General features: G+C 32.7%; 1 protein-coding gene across 1 annotated transcript in view; it reads left to right on the top strand.

Annotated features, from left to right (window-relative positions):
• LOC128995556 (dynein beta chain, ciliary) overlaps window positions 1-20520 on the top strand; it is a 138747-nt gene that overhangs the window by 57984 nt on the left and 60243 nt on the right. Inside the window, exons 26-32 of the mRNA XM_054420574.1 lie at window positions 7450-7695; window positions 9839-10063; window positions 10561-10787; window positions 11513-11654; window positions 12043-12114; window positions 15953-16114; window positions 18304-18482. Coding sequence (XP_054276549.1) covers window positions 7450-7695; window positions 9839-10063; window positions 10561-10787; window positions 11513-11654; window positions 12043-12114; window positions 15953-16114; window positions 18304-18482 — 1253 coding nt within the window. The remainder of the gene's footprint in view (window positions 1-7449; window positions 7696-9838; window positions 10064-10560; window positions 10788-11512; window positions 11655-12042; window positions 12115-15952; window positions 16115-18303; window positions 18483-20520) is intronic.

Genomic DNA, 20520 nt, shown 5'->3' with positions numbered 1-20520 from the left:
TTCAACACTCCATAAGCATTCTAACCTAAAAACAGAACATTAAAATCAATAAACAAACAAATATGTAATGTTTACATCAGCTGGTAATTTAAAACGACTTATAGAAACACTGCAGCAGAACTTCCAGTAGAAAATGACTGGATCTTTGACGGCCTGTGGGGCAGAGTAGGGGTAATTGTAGACACTTCTTTTCATTTCATTTCATTTATTTCATTTATTTCCCACGGTTAAACCAATTTTACAAATTTGTCTACATCAAGATGATAATACAATAACAATAACAACAATAAACAATAACAATAATAAACAATAACAATAATAACAATTTACAATTCTAAAATGCATAGCAAAACAACCATAACAAATAACAAAATAATATTCAATGCAGTAGCAACAAATATAAGTAGAAAATTGGAAATTACATAACAATAACATGACTGTATCAGCACTTGAAACTTTTGGTTGTGAATCAATCATTATTTACAAGTATTTACAGGTAATTTACAAGTTTACTTCTGATATTTTCCCACCGTCTATGGCCTTAAGCTTTAAAATGAATCCTTAACAGCCATGCTAATTTGTTTCTAGATCGAGATATTTTGTGGGGACCGATTCACTTACAGAATTAAACATATAGACATCTATAATGAAAATATTTGAATTTATTGTGTACAGGTAATTTATATTATTTTAAAAGGTTTTAGGATCTTGTACACTCAAAAGGCAGTGACGTTGGCAAGACTTGTTTAAGTGGACTAATATCCAAGTTTTGCTCAGTTAGCCGCATGTATTCAGTCAAGTAGGAATCGAGATGTTGGTGGACTTAATTTATATTCTTGTTCCTCTACTTTGATCAACATAACCTCGTCCTCGTTAGAAAGGTTAGAGGCATAGAAATTCTACAGATAGTGTTAAATTTACAGATTACATATTGCTTTATCAGTTTTATAAACCAGGTCAACTGTCATCATTATATGAAAAAATGTTGGGACTGAAATAATTGAAAAGTACCATAATTTGTCAGTTATAGAAACCTCTCCGATGATATAATAAGTTTCTCTCAATATTTTTGATGATTTAAAAACTTGAGAAATGGTAAAATTCTTGTTATTTAGGTAAAATTTAAATTATTAAGGCGTATGACATCAATGCCTATTTAAAAATTACAATTTATAATTTGAAGAGCAAGAATTAATTGTTGTTATTAACTATTTTTACTATTTAGCGCTCAGTACTCTTAATAGAGTTTTTTTATTCACATGACCCTTTCATATTGAATTGGAGGTTTCATATCGACCTTTCGTTTCAGGAAATTCTATTTTCTCATGTGATATAATATGTGTTGATTTGATTCTTTACCTACTACATGAATTTATTTTCAAGTAAAAATACAATTTGTTGATTATGTGTAAATATTTTTTTTAACACACTTGTAAAAATCAGCACCAATGTCAATATTATGTAAATACTTCAGCAATATTTTTAAAATATGTATTTACACTTTGAACACACTTCAGAACATCTAACTAAGAATTACTCCTATGCATTTTAATTTAGTTGTTATAACTTCTTGTCAGTTTATTTAGTAACAATTTATTTATTTAAACTATGTATTGTCTTCTAAGAACTGTCTCTCTTTCATGATATATTCTTCTTTATCTGTCTTTTTGTTTAAAAGCACTTTTACCGTGTTTAAAATTCCCTTATTTTAGTAAGAGTATGATTATTTTCTTTTTCTTTCTTTATCTAACTGATTCTTTATTTCATATGTTTAATAATACAAAACTTGTATTTATTCAATTAATAGAGTATATTGTTTCAAAGTACAGTTTTCTCTACTGTGGTAAAATAACATTTTGTTCATTATTAATTTTATTGAGATTCTAAGAAAAGTAGTAAATGAAACATTTTTTTCTTAATCAGGACAGCTTCTGATTGTTCTCTGTATTTTATACATATCAAGAAAATCTAATCCAACAACTAATATGTTTATCTTTTTATCTTCAATTCAGTTTTTCTTGATGATTTCATTTATTAACAATATATTTTGCACAATTTCTCCTGTTGTAAGGTAAATACAGATAGTTTATTAGCATGAGAACAAATACTCACACACTTACAAGTGTTTAAGTTGCGTATGTTTTACTTGTGCTAGTGTTTGTATGGTGTACAGCAAGTCAACTGTGCAATTTCAGCACTCACTACCACAGGGTGTAATAACTCACCTTTGTGACTCAATCACATTCCCTTTGAAAGGTAAAAAATATGTACAAAAAGTGTAGTTTTTCCAGTAAATATGTACTGTCCGTAATGTGGTCACACTGCTGCAAGGATCACTAATTACTAACAATAGTGGGACTATAGTTGTTGAATTCATTTGTTTACTTGGGAGTTCCACAGGGATCTGTTGTTGGTACCGTTTTGTTTTCGTTTGGGTGAATAACATATGGAGCGATAGTACACTATTTTGTTTCACACCATATGCAATCTTTTGGCAGAACTAAATTAATTAAAAATTTGCAATTTTGGAACTTATATGTATTTGAAATTAGTAAATACATAGTAGATTATCTCACAAACATTGTAGAAACTTTTCTTTTTTCCCTAGTTGGCGTGGCCCTATTTTTATCTTTACGTTTATGTAAAAGCTCTAAAAGAATAATCGTTGACCAAAAATTAATTTGTTTGTACAACGATATTAGATAGCACTTTTAAAATCTAGAGGTTTTAGAGTCTTTTGAAGGTCTTAACAAACTTTTGTAATCTCAAAGTATAATATCACACTCAGGAAGTAATGGCATTTCTAAAAATTTCCAGAAAACCCATGTTAGTACTGGGAATAAGTTTCCAAAGTATTTATAAGGCAGTACTTACCAATTCCCTGAATGGAAACATCTTTGTTGACCACTGTTCTCAAACTTTCTCAAATTTGAAGTCATATGGAGCTTGGTCAATCGATTCAATTCATACATACTTAGAATGTTATAACGATCTAAAAACACTTCTGGAGGTACCTTGATTCTTTTTTCCTCGATGTTATTCACAAATGTTACACATTACATTAAAAATAGATTTTGTTTCATATACATATTGTGCATTCAATTCAACGAAGGGAACTTCTATTGTAATATTCCTGGCACAATACATCAGTTGGATTCAAACATTTACTCACACCTTCACAGATACAATGAAAACTCAAATCCAGACCACAACCACTTTCATCTATTTTAACAAAGTCAACATTGCAACAGTCTTTCAAGAAAGGTTTTTGAAAACTTTGTAGGCTTTCAAACACTCAAAACTCCTGTTCGACTAAGGTTTTCTTAACCTAACTGGCTATATCAAATTTGTCGGAAAAATAAAGAGAAAGTGAATGTTGCAGAAACTCCACGCTAAGCTCAAAGCTCAGCGAGCCAAATCAGGATCGGCGAGATCTTCGGCTAGTAGCAAGTCTAGTTGCAAAGCGACTAGACGACAACAGTACTTAGCCGAGTTGGAGGAAGACGTAAGGCTTGTTCTGAGTGCAAGGGAATGATTCTGTCCGAGAGCAGCGTAGGGTGTCCGGGAACTGTACATACGCATCTCACTAGGGTCTTGACAACCGCTGTGTCGCAAACTCTGTATTTTGGTTTTTCTGTTTTTGTGTGCCTGCGGTTTTGCACTGTTTCCGCCTGCACTGGAATTCTTGACTGCATTGGTTTGTTATGTTAGTTGTGTTTCACTACGGCATTGTGTGATTTAAGGTAAAAGGTATTACATGTATTTCACCATGCTAAAGGGTGTATGTGGTTGTAAAACTGGTAAGTGTTCATAAAACATGGTGAAGTCTCAACCTTAAAGCATATTTTAACATACGCTTTAAATGTTGAAATCATTACCTCACCGGGGTCACATTCAGTTTTCAAGGAACTTTATAAATTTATTGACGGATAAGAATCTCAAACTCCCAACAAAGGTGCTTTCATCACACTACACTAAATGTATAGCTGTTTTCCTTTGTGAATCTAACATTTTTTATGTTAAAATTTATACTTGGGTTGTCTGTAAATTAAGAGCTCCTTTCACGGTGAGGCGAGCTACTCGAAATCTGACCCCTGTGTTTTTTTTCTATTGTTAATTCCCCCACCAATATTGGAGTCTGTCCCTATATTTACACACCGCTCAGCTGAAAACAATGGAAAAGAAAATCTACACCACCTCCTACTGAATAAAATGTGTTCTATATTATATTTATGTGAGAAGGAGGTCATTTCCATTTCATTCCTTGGGTATATATGAAGAAAAGTTTGACATAAAAAAGTGCACAAGTGGTAAGTCTAAAGTTAGTTCAAGAACCGTACAAATTTGCAAGACTAGGCCTCGATGGGAGCTCAGACTACTTTAACAGACAACTCTCCATATAATCTCCGCTATATGGAAACCATTTATGACTTTCATACAAAAGGTCCTGACTGAAATAGTGTAAAAATGTTATCAACACATTTTCACTGGACAAATTGAATGTGCTAGCCGCACAGACACGGGGTGATGATAATAGTGGCACTGAATTGATATGGCTGCATGTTACAGAGCCTAGCAGCACTACCCCCAGAAGTTACTGTAAGTATCCCTCTACAGTGTACATACCACTGGTACAGCTTACTGCTGCATCTTGTACAGTTTTGTATTGAGTAGATTTGTGCTTTCCTCCATCTACAGCCTTTCAATGTACATGTAACTCTATGAGGGATTTTAAAAAAAAATTAATTCCGTTCTACTAAAGTAGTAGTTTAGTTGAGATTTGAATCTTTTCAATTGGCAATGGGTTTTACAAGAAAATTTACAGTTAGACTCCCCATTATCCACAGTAATGGTGGTTAGAGCGCAGGACTTCGGTTCCAAAGGTCCCGGGTTCAAATCCTGCCAAATCACCAATGGATTTGATCCATGAGATAATGCCACAACCCCTAGGTCTAGTCTGAAATAATGTGAAAAACGATTCTGGGCCCGTGCCTAGCGGCCTAGGACAAATATAAAAAAAATGATCCACAGTAATAAGTGACTGAATGATCGAGGATAGTCAAAATAACGGATAGCTAATAATGAAGTAATAAGTAATAATGAAGTAAACAACGTCAATTCTACATTCTATCCATGAGATGATAGGAGGACGCCTCACACTAAACATCTTGTCCGTTAGTGCATAATGTACATTAATTGATTGAACTTGCATAGTATAATTTTTTATTAAGATTTTTGTAACCGTAATTAATTTGCATTTGTAGTCAATTCACTTATAAAAAATCGGAAGTTTACTATATTTGAAAAATATAATTCAATAACAAGTGCCACAAACAAATTTTAGTTAAGTTACCCCAATAACAGAAGCGGACCTGCAAAGAGTTGCATGTACATTGCTTTATGTGTTGTCAATTTATGTAAATGTTCAAGAGAGTTGATAAAAGTGGTTTTAGTCAAATTATTTTTTATCTTCTAATTTTATGGGTGAATATTTTTTTGTGAGGATAAACATTGTTTAATCTAATTCCATTGGATAAAGTATGGTGTTTTTGGAGCTATGAGATATGATTTAGCAACATATTGAAGCTTTGTTTAAATAAATCATGTTACCACCTTTTTCAAATTGACGAGTTTTAAAAGTCAACACTCTTGTTCGTCGTGTTCACTGTCCAGTGTTGTGTTGCTCTTGGGATTTTTTGTATTTTTCATAGTTTTATGTGTGTATTTTTTCTTATAAGCAACAATGAGGAGTTTTAGTAAATAGGTGTAATGTAATTGGAATTTGTTTATGAAAAGCTATTTGTGTAACTTGTTTTAGGCGTCAATATTCATGTTTTTTATCAGTAGATCTTGATCTCTTTTTCTTACTAGTAGTTCAAATAAGCTTCGTAGTAAACTTGCTGAATATTATTTTTTGTGATTTTTAAGGTAAGTAATAATGTGTTTTTCATGCGTTAAGAGATTGATTACTACAAGTAAGGGGATTTTTGTTGAAACTTTGTATACCAACCAGAACAGTTGACGTTTAGATTATACGTACCTAAACAGTTATATTTTAATGCTGATCAACTGTTCTATAAGATAAAACTGTATGTTAACAGCTACATGATTCCTTATCAACCTAAAATCAAAATCAGTAATAAAATAATGTTCTTTTAGAAAATCAAGTCAACTAATTCTTTTTTACATTCTCCTCAAAATAATCCATCTTTTAAATAAAATTCCCTCATGGAGTTTAATTTAAAGATTACATAATGCTGGGAGGAGTTGGAAGAACTTAATGCTGGGATTTGTTGTGATCTCATCTGTAATCTTGTGTTGAAGAGTTTGCATTTCCAATGGTTTCCTGTTACACAATGGTTTATATTGTACAAAAAGTAATTCTGAACCAGTTAAGACTTTTCATGCTATACAGTACCCAATAGTACTCAGTACCCAGTACCCAAATATCCAATTATTGGAAATTATTGATTTATTATTAGGATAAATAAAAAAATATCACGCCCTTATTCCCTAACTCTTGCCATTCTATCCTTTTAAACAAACCCTTCAAACATAGTAGACTCTCTCTCGTTAAAGCACTTCAGGATTTTTTTCTTGTAAAAAAATTCAAACTTTCAGAAATGAATACAGAACTTAATGGATACGTTTTAAAACACACATTGTGTATGCAGTACTATAGAACTTTATTACTGAAGCGAACAGGAAAATTCAGATGTAACAGCGCTAGACAAAAGGTTATGACTTAAAATTGGTGAATTGTTGTCTTTGGTTAGGTGACGACTGTTTCAAAATAAATCAAATGCTTGTATTCACCTAAGTTTTGGTCTCAATTTAGATTAACATCTTCAGGGTGACAAGATTTACGCACAAGGTATCAAGTGTTTCATCTATTTTGACACAGTTATCACTAGAAGGCCATGAATCTAGTGTATATGACTGTGGAAGCCTATCCATAGAGGTTTTCACTTGTCTACTTGGTTCCGAACAAAACACCATGTATATGCTCTAATTGTGATCGTTTGAGTCATACCGTTGACTTTTGGATCAGTAGACATCTTATCTATATGGATCAGCTGTGGCTTTTTTTATTCACACAGTGCTACAGTCTAAAATTATATTTTCTCCGTTAGTATTTTTACTGAGTAATTTTATGTAACTTCTTGATCAGCATTGTACGTGTTATTAAATTTACGAAAGTAAATAAAAGAAACGTCTTATAACACTTAAAACTTATATTTACACTTACTGTTATTCACAAGACGGTAAATATACATGAAAGATGGTAAGTGGTGAAATCGATTTCGATTGGACACTCCAATCATCATCAGACCCAATAGGCGAAATGCATTTATATCCAAATTCAAAGGCAACTTTGAACTTTCGAGAGGGAGTCTACTTGTTAAACTTTCAAATATCCGCACACCACTAACACCCGCTGGCTACTAGGTGAAGTTCGTAATGGACGAGGGAACAACGTTGAGCGACCTTCTGGCACTGAACCTGCACGAGTGTGAGGACGAGGTGAAGAACATTGTAGACAAGGCAGTGAAGGAGATGTCCATGGAGAAGATCCTGAGGGAGCTACACAGTACCTGGAGCACCATGGAGTTCCAGCAAGAGTGTCACACACGAACCGGGAGCACACTACTCCGGGCCAGCGAGGAGTTGATAGAGACTCTGGAGGAGAACCAGGTAGGATACCGGGCAGGACCTTTACAACTTCCAGGGCTATGTTTAGCATTTCGGTGCCCCTAGGCCGAAATAATTTTCTGCCCCCTAGTCTGGTCAAAGTTATCATGCCCATAGGCCACACTAGCATAGGTACTGGCATAGGTGGCATAGGTGGTTATTGCTTGAATACCACTCCTCGTCAGAATTTTATCATGGCAAGTTTTTTGAAGAATTGACTCATTTAGCCTTAACAAAATGCTGTGTTAAACACTTTTAGCAATCGTATGCTTTTAGTAAATGCTCACGTTTGTGGGACTGAAACAAAACAACTCAATCCACTGAGCATTCTTGCAAAAAACATGGCCATTGATTCCAATTTCAGGCCCAAAAACATGAACTCCATACAGTACGTGATACCATAGATTAAACATACTCCTTTAGTAGATTCGTCATCATTATGGATTAGCTGAAAACAATTCTTGTTATATAAACTTAGTTTATCCAAAATAAAACTATATAATCATAAACAATAGGTCGTCTCCTGGTTATATTACAAGAAATTAAAACACATCATAGAACTAACCCTAAAATAATAGAAACAAAAGTACCGTACGTCAAAACTAATGTCCAGTGTCACCAACGTGAACTAGACATGAAAAAGAATTTGAATTAACAATGTGATAGAAAGTCGACTTGAGTTATATTTAATCTATGGTGGTACTGCATCTAGGTTATATTTCCAAAGCAAAACAGACTACAGAGCAATATTCCGGCCAACCATACCGATCCTTAGGTCTGAGGAGAAAATTACAGCATTAATGGTTCTTTGGAGGGCAAAAACCTGTTGTAAACTGAAATTAATATTTTTTCGTTAATTTTAAAGATAAATTAATGTTTTTTTTTAATATTCAACACAACGTATTATATATTTTAACTTGATCCTGCAGATTGTTGTAAACTAATCAAAAGATTAGTCAATAACTTTTGTTTTGTGAGTTATTTGTTTTGTGTGTTTGGTGGTAACAGTGTCTAGCACGCATGCGCCCCTAATTACTCCGATCAGTAGCACCGAGCCAACATAGTGGCAGTGCAGTGGCAATACGATGCGTACAGCTCGGGCGCTCTCCAACATCCCTACAGCCTCCCGTACCAATGTTGTAATGATATTGATGCGTAATTCTGAAAAATAGTTTAAATCTTCTAACAATTATTTCTTTCTAAGAACTTCAGAATCAGAATGCTTTATTAGCCAGAGTTGTTTTAACCAACTATGACTATTTATTTTATTTTTAGATACAAAAAAAATTCTCTCGGCCATGCGCCCTCTGGGAGCTTGCGCCCATAGGCCCAGCCTACCGGGCCTATTGGGAAATCCGGCCCTGACAACTTAATTTCAGATTACATTAGATAGTGTGATGTTTTGTCGATTCAGAGTCTAGCATCTTAAATTCAGATGAGGGTGGTTGTTTTTTATGCCTTACCTCGAGGGCTTAAGGTTTTATCTTGAGTTGGTATTTCATTGGAAATCTTGGTTATAGGGAGAAAATGTGTTGTTGGATGCCACATTGTAAAAGTTTTATTTATATTTAAATAAATTTGTGGCGATAGATGAAGGGCCAATAGATCATTTTCAACAGCTTTTGGGGGGGAAGGGGGTCACCTCAATGCTTATGGAATTTTATGTACTCATATACTATTTAAGGGATATTGTAAATATTTTCATCACATGACCGTTTTGAAAACCAATACCATTGTAAAAGACAAGGCATTCACGATAGTTCATGGTCTGGAATCTGATCCCGTCCTCAAATGAGAAAGTGCATTAAACACTACACAAACCCAAAGCTGAAAACTCACCATCTCTAAAAATAACCTTCAAACAAAGAATTAACATGGGTGGAATCCGTTGGTGTTTGGCAGACTTTGAACCAAGCTCTCCAGAACAGAAATCCCAAGCAATGTCCACTAGATGAGCAGCACACTTGAAGTAGTAGTTACTGCTACCCGAGTATATAAAAAATGTGTAATACTAACCTATAAATGATTGTTATACTATCTTGGACTTGAGTGTAAAAAAAATATCCAAATCCAATTTTCCCTCTGGAGTCTCTAGGATATAAAATGTTTCCCACATTTTGAAAATGGTAGTGCATTTTTTACTTAGGTTCAACTACAAAACCTGATCACGTCCAAGTTCATCGCTCATTTCCTGGAGGAAGTGTCTGCCTGGCAGTCCAAACTGAGCGTCGCTGATCAAGTCATTACCATATGGTTCGAGGTTCAACGGACCTGGGTGCATCTAGAGTCAATCTTCATGAGCTCTGAAGACATCCGCAGGAAGCTGCCTGAGGATTCAGCCAGATTTGACCGCATTGACACAGAATTCAAAGTAATTTGTTACAGTTGTTTTTTGTTTTTTTTCAACCGTTATGTTGATCAAAATATTCTCAAATTGAATCAGAATATAATCATCAGAATATTTGTTAAATGTATAGGATAAAGTGGGAATTTCATTTAAATTTTGATTTTGAAACACAAAATAGTGTTAAATAAATATTCTTTATTGAATGTTTGAAACTAATTTTTAATTCACATTTTTGAAGCTGCAATTTTGTTCTCCTTCGATTTCATTATTAACTGCATGCAACTGCATACAAATATTTTCCCCTATAAGTTCCAACCATGTACCTGAATTTTTATGAAGTAATTGTATTGGAGGAGGATTACAAAAGTGTTCGTAAACAACTAATGGACATTGTTAAACCACATAATTTATCGTAATTAGTAATATCAAGATCATATGACCTAAATCTTTGAATATCAGAAAAAATATTATGTGTTATAACAAGTTTATATGTGAATGGTTCTATTATGGTGGTATTATAGGTTCTGATGGAGGACATGTCTAAAACCCCAAATGTAGTTGAGGCAACAAACAAAACCGATCTGGTCAAGGTTCTGGAAGATCTACAGAAGGAGTTGACGCTTTGTGAAAAGGCTCTAGCAGAATATCTGGAGACTAAGAGATTGGCTTTTCCAAGGTTCTACTTTGTATCTTCAGCTGATCTTCTGGATATACTGTCCAACGGGAACCAACCAGAGCTAGTCGCCAAGTAAGTTTCTATTGGACGATTTCTCTGACGACATAAAAGAAAAGATTATGCTAAATCTGTTTTGTATAATATGCCTATTTTGTTAGAAATTTGAGTTCAAACAAGAAAAAGTTATATAGGTACTCAGACATACCGGTACCTCAATACAATGTAGAATTTTTATTCTCTTACAAAAACGTTAGAAAATTCTAATGGCCATACTAATACACAGATTGAAAGTTAACTGCTCTATGTATTTTGCATTATGGTTTGTGACTAGAAAAAGGAATAGTGTGATTCCTAGTCATACTACTTCTATGGCTTTTTGTTGGAAAACAGCTAGGGGTAATTAATTGAGTAACTCCTGTAATATATATCTAAAGTTGACTAGTTCAGTTTTGAGAAAAACTTATGTGGAATGCAGTTTCTGGAATTGATTATGCTTTTTAGTTACTTGTTGATGCTAGACAAAAGTATGGATAGCTACTGTAAAAAGTAAAAAAAAAACTACACCGATTTGTTACACTTATAAATGTCCTCGTCTTATGGTCAGTGAGTAGTAAAAGTAGATATGGCATGGTATGTATAAATCTATTACTTACTTAACAAATTTATTTATTTTAGTAAATTTTTGAGTTTGTAGATTTAACATTGATTGTTTGTAGTAAAAGGGACCCCCCCCCCCTTCTTTCTCAAGTACTTTAAACATGGCACTTATACTTAAAATTCACTTTGACTGTTTGCAGGCACTTGACAAAGCTGTTTGATTCTATGGCTCGTCTCAAATTCGTGCCAGGAGAGGTGGAGGGCACCAAGAGTGCGTTGGGGATGCACGCTAAAGACGGAGAATATGTGGAGTTCAACCACGACTGCGATTGTAGCGGACCTGTATGTAGAATTAATATATTTTAATTATTGAATAATCAGTACATCATAATAATTGGACATATTGTCAAAAACAGGTTGGGACTCATTTGTTTGGGATTTGTTTGAGTTGTAACACTCTTGGGATCTGTGCCTAGCACATGTGCCTCGATTTATATTTTTATTCAAGTGTTTAGCATACACAGCATCTAAACTCACTAGACAATAATTTTATAATCAGTTAAATTAACTTCAATTTAAGTTAGAATGTTTTTTGCAATTATAAAACTATTTACTTTACATTCAACATGAATATATTGAATATTCCATGTATTTTTTCAACTGTTCTTTACAAGTGGATAACATATGTGCATTGAATGTTTGTTTTCTTACATTTTGATCCATGTTTCAGGTGGAAGTATGGCTAAACAGGCTCCAAGATGCCATGAGAACTACAATACGTCATTACTTCGCTGAGGGAGTGGTTAGTGAATAGAATGTTTCTTTTATTCTGGATTAAATTTAATTAGTCTATAAACTATAGAAGTGTTGGTCAATCATTTTACATTTTTAAAATTGCTATGTTATTAATATTTTCAAAAGCTGTATCTAATTTGTAATTATTTTGAGGAAGTGTAACAGTTTATGATTAGGACTCCAAGAAAAAGTTTTTTAACAGGTTGGCGGTTTCTTTTAGCCTTGCATTTGCCCATCCACATAGACTACAGATCTGTGTGCGAAACTTATCCAGCAAAGCAAGGGGTGAGCCAGTACAGTACAAGGGTAAACTGTACTGATAAAAAGAATTGGCAGTGACCAGGATCCAATCCCTAAACATTGCTGCCTTGGGCCCGAAGTCTGTGGCATTACGAACTGAGCCACCGACTCACCAACATTTTTTTTACTATTACAAAAAATTTCTTTTAGTTTTCTAGTTTTATTGAATATTTCCAATCTTAAAAAACTTCGTGTTGACACTCTTTGTGGTTTACCCATTTAAATTGGAACATAAAATTACTGATAGAGTTTAAAAACGATTTAGTACAGGTAAAATAGGGTTTCATAAACAACAAAATTTGTACATTCATGAAATTTCACCTGTGAGTTACTAATAATATAAGAAATGAAGATCCGATGAGTCCCCAAAATTTTGGGTGTCCTAAGGCCCTTTTTGGGGCCCTTTTTGTTCCGAAGGGCCCTTGTTCCTGAATGATTTTGTTTTTACGTTTAAGGTCGAGTGAGGTGTGGTTTTCGATGGTTTTAGTTATTTTAAATCGATTGAGAGTAGTTTTAAGTGTATTAAACCACATCATACAGGGTGTTTAGAAATATTATTACTTTTTACGATATTTAAACATTTATTCATAAAGTAATAAAATTAGTTACCTCCATGCTCTATATAAAAGGGGATTATTGAAAATAATTGTAATTCTTTACAACGTAAGGGGAAAGGATCACAAGGAGTAAGAGGAAATAAGTAAAGATTATTCTCCGTCATAGCAAACCTGCAGACCTAGCGAATTTCCGTTTTACTTACTTGATTTTCAATTAAATCTAAAATAGCATTGCGTTTAATGATTACCTAGGTTTGCTGCTACAAGGAGGCTAATAAAGTGTGTTTATAGTAAAATTTTAATATCCTAGTATAAAACAAATAAATTTTACAAGTTTGTTAAAAGAATATCTATTAACAAACGAACAAAATCATTTTACACTATTCTTCATAAGAATAACATGGGAATTTTAAATTTACAATTTTAGTATTTATATCCGTAACTAATAACCATACAAAAACACGTTAATATAATCAATTATTTGTTTGTAAACTATTAAAAATGTTCTAGAGAAAAATTGGGAAACTTTGAGTTTTGAAGGTAAAGTAAATAAGAAAACCCAATTTTTACCCCATAAACCTTGTTCCCATTGTTCAGGACAAAACTGCTTGTACCGACAATGCTGCTCTGATGTCTTAGTGCTGTCCTGGTCGTCATAACCACGAAAGATAACCGTACTTGTATTGTATTTGTATTTAATATAAATTGAAAATAAGTTTGAGGAACTTGAGATACAAGTTGCAAACGTCAGTATGTATGAAAGGTGTTTTTGCACCACATTGTTCGTGCTTTAAGATTGGTGTTGCCTGTTCTGCAATATGCAAGGTTTTAGGTTTGTAAAGGGGAATCCTGCTTGAACACCAACTTGGAAAAAAACAGTAAAGATGGACAAGTTGCTAAGAATAATATAATTGTTAATGAGTCGTCTGAGAATAATTATTGTGATGATGAAATTGTAAAGAGAGATACAGGGTGGCGCAGATGGATTGGGTGGTTTTAAAATACTTGTCAAACTGTCAATTTTAAAGGTATTGGATTGAAATAAAGTGCAAAACGTGTAGTTACAATGGAAGTTTATTGACAAAAAAATAGTTAAGTTAGTTTTTAAAAATTACATCCATCAAATGCCTTCCTTCTCGAGCGACGCATTCTTGGAGTCGGTCCTTGAGGTTCCGCATTGCTCGCTCAAGCACATCACCATGAATTGATGTGATTTCGTTGTGAATTGCAGCCTTCAACTCCTGAAGCAAGGGTCTACATAAACAACCACGGACCATTCAGGAGTTGAAGGCTGCAATTCACAACGAAATCACATCAATTCATGGTGATGTGCTTGAGCGAGCAATGCGGAACCTCAAGGACCGACTCCAAGAATGCGTCGCTCGAGAATGAAGGCATTTGATGGATGTAGTTTTTAAAAACTAACTTAACAATTTTTTTGTTAATAAACTTCCATTGTAACTACACGTTTTGCACTTTATTTCAATCCAATACCTTTAAAATTGACAGTTTGACAAGTATTTTAAAACCACCCGATCCATCTGCGCCACCCTGTACTACGGAAATTGTAGAAAAATAGCTTTAGTTTAAGTACTTCATTTTAATATGTAATGTAAGGTGTAAGGTTTTATACAAATACAATTGGTTTAATTTTTAATAAATGTAAAAAAATAACTTAAATAATTACCTAAGAAAAATACATATCAATTTGAAATTGGTCTTAATAGATTTGCATAAAAAAACACGTTGAAAGATTATTCACACCACCTTAAAAGTTGAAATATTTGCTAAGTAACCTATGTAATTATTTTATAGTGTAAAACTTAATGCATCCCCTTTTAGCGAACATCCCATATAGGAGATAAGCTATTACCGAAGGTCTTATGGTAAAACATAGACCCGAAACCGATTAACGTTTCCATGTCGATGCCCCCAGAAGCCTAAAGCACCATGCACTCAAAATATTATATATGTGTTTATATACATATACATATAACATAATATATCCATGTTATATACGTGTCCGTAAACATGATAACTCGAGTAATTTTGGTTCGATTTTAACTAAACCAGCATAATCGGTCCATGGAACAGGGTTTTATGTGGTAAAAATTTTTAATCTTTGACCCTCAAAAGACAAAGTTCCCCAATTTTTCTCTAGAGCATTTTAAAGAGCTTAAAGAAAACAAATAATTTAGTATATTAACGCGTTTTTAAGTGTATTAGTTACGAATAAAATTCAAAATTTGTTAATTTAAAATTCCATGTTATTCTTAAGGAGAATAGTGTAAAATGATTTTGTTTGTTTGTTTATTGATATGTCTTAATACAACTTGTCAAATTTATTTGTTTTATACTAGGCTATTAATATTTTACTATAAACACACTTTATTAGCCTCCTTGTAGCAGCAAACCTAAGTATTCATTAAACTCAATGCTATTTTAGATTTAATTGAAAATCGGGCAAATGAAAATTCGCTTAGTCTGCAGGTTTGCTGAGACGGGGGTATTTAATATTTTCTCTTGTGATCCTTCCCTCTTATATAGTAAAGAATTAAAGTTTTTTTCAATAATCCCCTTTTATTCTGCATGGAGGTAACTAATTTTATCACTTTATGAATAAATGTTTAAATATCGTAAAAAGTAATAATATTTCAAAACACCCTGTATGGAGTGGTTTAATACACTTAAAACTAGTCTCAATCGATTTAAAATAACTAAAACCATCGAAAACCACACCTCACTCGACCTTAAACGTAAAAACAAAATTATTCAGGAACAAGGGCCCTTCGGAACAAAAAGGGCCCCAAAAAGGGCCTTAGGATGCCCAAAATTTTGGGGACTCATCAGATCTTAATTTCTCATATTATTAGTAACTCACAGGTGAAATTTCATGAATGTACAAATTTTGTTGTTTATATGGAGTGTTTTTTTATTATTTTACCTGTACTAATTGTACAATATAATCTGTAAGTAATTCATTTGCAGGTAAGTTACGAGGAGAAACCCAGAGAACAATGGCTCTTCGACTACCCAGCCCAAGTTTCTCTTTGCGGCACTCAGATTTGGTGGACTACGGAGGTGAACATTGCCTTCTCACGGTTGGAAGAGGGATATGAAAATGCAATCAAGGACTATCAGAAAAAACAGGTAAACTATAATTGAAAACAGTTCACCACTGTGCCTGGTATTATTAACTTTGTGTGTATGTGTTGAGTGAGCATTTCTATGGTGGTATTACATGTATGAGTATTAGTTAACTTTCTTCTAGACGTTTCTTATCTGTTGTATTTTATACTAACACTTCCAACTACATGATTCCCAAGCCAATCCCACAATCTTTGATTATATTAGAATATTTTTTCTAACTAACATTTCCAAAAACGATTTTCTCATTACACAACATTCCAGAGTATTGGAGCACATCCAAAATACAACATAGCCTAATAGATCTTTTATCCAACCAACACTTTAAAATACAACATACCAGAATAGTTTTACCAACCAACACTTCAAAATACAATATTATAGAATATTTTATCCAACCAACACTTCAAAATAAAACATTCCCGAATATTTTACCCAACCAACAATTCAAAATACAACATTCCAGAATATTTGATCCATCCAACCAGCACTTCAAAATACAACACTCCAGAATATTTTATCCAACCAACACTTCAAAATACAACATTCCAGAATATTTAAACAAACCAACCAACACTTCGAAATATATCATTCCAGAATATTTAAACCAACCAACACTTCAAAATACAACATACCAGAATATTTTATCTAACCAACACTTCAAAATACAACATTTCAGAATATTTAAACCAACCAACACTTCAAAATACAACATTTCATAATATTTTATCCAACCAACACTTCCAAATACATTCCAGAATATTTTCAACCGGTTGAAAAATTAACGATTTGATTTCATTCACCAACATTCTCTAGGGGTGTTATTTTTCGGGTGGAAATTGAGGTTAATCTTCTTCTTCAAGATTTACCAGCTGAGTTCTTTGATTTACCTTCTTCTGGGTGAATTGAGCAAGCAAGATCGCCAGAAGATCATGACGATCTGCACGATAGACGTTCACTCGCGAGATGTCGTGGCTCGACTCATCCAAACCAAAGTCGAGAGCTCGACCGCCTTTCAGTGGCAATCGCAGTTACGACACAGGTAGAGTATGTGATGTAGATATGAGCCGCATGTGAGGCGAACACTACCAACGCTTCTGTACAAACGCTGCCTGCAAGATAGAACGGCGGTTAGATGGTCTTCACTCCATAAACATAACCTAAAAGTATTAGCTTACGCCATAAACTTCCAGATAAATATTTGGTTTTTAAATTAGTTGTATAAATTAAGTGTATAAACAACTCAATAACTCATTAACCTTACAAGAGTTACACAAGTGATGCTACATTGACTTAACATACTGTAGTACATTGAAACATGTTTCACAAAATAATATTGTGTTTCTAACCATTTTCAATTGTTGCATAACTTTTTCAACAAAAACTGTTTCATGTGTTAACAATTAAAAAATTAGTAATAGGCTTGTTTTGTTATCCGCTACAATACATGAAATAGTTACTTAATCAAATACACTATTATTTTTTTAAAGATTTTGTTTTAGTCTTAGTTACAGATAAGTAAACTGTTCAATGGTTTGTAACAATTACCATTTATTATTTAACAATAAACTGATTGTATATAGTTAATAATTTATATCAACTCTAATTCATCCTCAAAAATACATACATACGTTGTAAATTACAAACTCATACGATTGCTTACACAGCTTGAAACTCAAATCAAGATCTAACCTCAAACATAACCATTTTCAATTGTTGCATAACTTTTTCAACAAAAACTGTTTCATGTGTTAACAATTAAAAAATTAGTAATAGGCTTGTTTTGTTATCCGCTACAATACATGAAATAGTTACTTAATCAAATACACTATTATTTTTTTAAAGATTTTGTTTTAGTCTTAGTTACAGATAAGTAAACTGTTCAATGGTTTGTAACAATTACCATTTATTATTTAACAATAAACTGATTGTATATAGTTAATAATTTATATCAACTCTAATTCATCCTCAAAAATACATACATACGTTGTAAATTACAAACTCATACGATTGCTTACACAGCTTGAAACTCAAATCAAGATCTAACCTCAAACATAACCGAAACTAATACCGTATTTTAACAAGTTACTAAACATGTCACAGCATAGTTCTGCATGTATGATAGAGTCCCTGCAGGAGACGGAGGATCATACGATCATCGCAGGTAATATGTACAATGTTTTGTATTGAAGATATACCAGTTGAGTACGCTGATTTCCCTTCTCATCGGAGAACTTACGCGGGGAGATCGACAGAAGATCATGACGATATGTACAATTGACGTACACTCACGGGACATGGTCGCCAGACTGATCCAAGCAAAGGTAGAGAACGCTCAAGCCTTCCAGTGGCAATCGCAATTGAGACACAGGTAAATGGCTGGACATTTACAATCGTTAACGCAACGCTGTCGCCTACATGCTTACGACTCGAATATGGAGTTAAGAGTTGATGTTTTGCATTGTCTGTTGTGCAAGCGGATATTTTTTTAAAGATTTTGTCTAGGAACTGTGCATGTGTAAAATGATGTCATTGTGCATGAGTATATTGTCGTCTGTTGCTAATGAATATTTTGCGATGGTTTTGTTTTTTGCATGTTTGAATCTTGTTTGTTAGTTTGTATTAGGTTTTAAATATGTACTTTATATTCTATGTCATGAAAGTAGTTAATAAAAAGAGTTGACAACTGTTAATGGGCATAATCTTTAACTTCTGACTATGCTTTGGCAGTAACAGACCTATGAAAGCATATAATTTTTACAAACATACTGAACATATATGTTCAGTCATTAAATATACTCATGATTGTTATTTATTATTGTTATTGTAAATGTAGACATACAATACAACTTTACCTGACTAAGTATTCAAACATTTTTGCAAAAATAATTTCATATTTATTTATACTTCAAATGTTTTAAACATTAGTTTTCATTATTGCTTTATTGTAACATTGTTTATATTTGTACTGTTTAACCTATTCCGCTTCTTTACCATTTTGACATTTTATTCTTTTACACTTTTTTAAAGTAGAATAAATTTACATTACTTGTTTTTTTGTTTTTTTTTTACAGCTTAGTAAAGCAACACTTTCTTACTTCAAACATGTGTTCATCTACTATTTCTATGTAATTTTTAACGTTCTCTTTAATATTCTCACTTTTTATATCCTCTTATATCTTAGGCATCCAAGCACTTGCTACTTCCTTAGGTAAAACATGTTCTTTTACATATTTATTATTTATTTGGATCAGCTAAATACATAAGATTACGTCCAGTAACATGTGAGCGTCTTGATGTCTACAAATTTATTCCTGACTATTTAATAACTTAAAATTATTACAACCAAAAAGAACAATCTATACCGCACAAGAGGTTAGATACCTCGTTGCCAAAGTAATCCTTAGACTAATAAATAAAAATGAAGAAAAATAATATATTTGCAAACTGGCATTATAATTAAAAATCAATTTGTTGACAATAAAACCAACCCTAAATTGAGGAAAAATATTTAATTAAAATCAATCCCTTCATGCGTTACTGGACATGTAAATAATATTGTTAACACCAACATTAACTTAAGGTTAGAAATTAACTTGACGGATTTTAACTGAGTTTACAGCAGATACAACATTCCAGAATATTTTATCCAACCAACACTTCAAAATACAACATTTCAGAATATTTTATCCAATCAACACTTCAAAATACAACATTCCAGAATTTTTTTTCCAACCAACACTTCAAAATACAACATTTCAGAATATTGTAAATCTGCTTGCAGTATCCAAAGTTAACACAAATTCTTCCTTGTATTACTTTTATTACTTTTGTTATTACTTTTTATTTCAGTAAATTGCTTCTCATTTTCAAATTTACTAGATATTACTTAAAATTCAAAGTTTGTGAACTTAACTTTCGTTCTGTTTGGTGTTACTAATCATTGTTTATAGATTTCATTTTTTTAATAAAGTGGGAGGTAAGTAAACAATAGATACTTAAAATAAATTGATCAGCAATACTTTCTAGTATTTTTTTTTAACTAAATAATAACAATCAAAAAATATATCATTTACAAAGAAACTACAAAAGATTTAAATAATAACTAAGGAGTACAGTTATTTTTTTATTGAAAAGGCTACACTTTCATAGAATAAACTTTAGTGGAAAACTTTGTTTTCTAATCATATTCAAATCTTTGAACTAAAAAAAAGATTATGATTGCATATACTGGGTCCTGGAATTGAGTTTAAATTAAATCAGTATTTTGATGGTATGTTTGAGTTCCATCTAATATCATAATTTTCAATTGTGAAAATAGAATAACAGTGCTACGATGTACAAAACAAAATACTGTCCTGTTTCACTGTCCAAAATGCAAAAAATATTCAACTTGCCAAATACCAAGA

Source organism: Macrosteles quadrilineatus, unplaced genomic scaffold, assembly GCF_028750875.1.
Source record: "Macrosteles quadrilineatus isolate MER2022 unplaced genomic scaffold, UCM_ALF_1.0 Scaffold_5__1_contigs__length_97177068, whole genome shotgun sequence".
NCBI lineage: Eukaryota > Metazoa > Arthropoda > Insecta > Hemiptera > Cicadellidae > Macrosteles > Macrosteles quadrilineatus.
The sequence above is the reverse complement of the archived record's forward strand: the minus strand, read 5'-3'. Positions and strand labels throughout refer to the sequence as shown.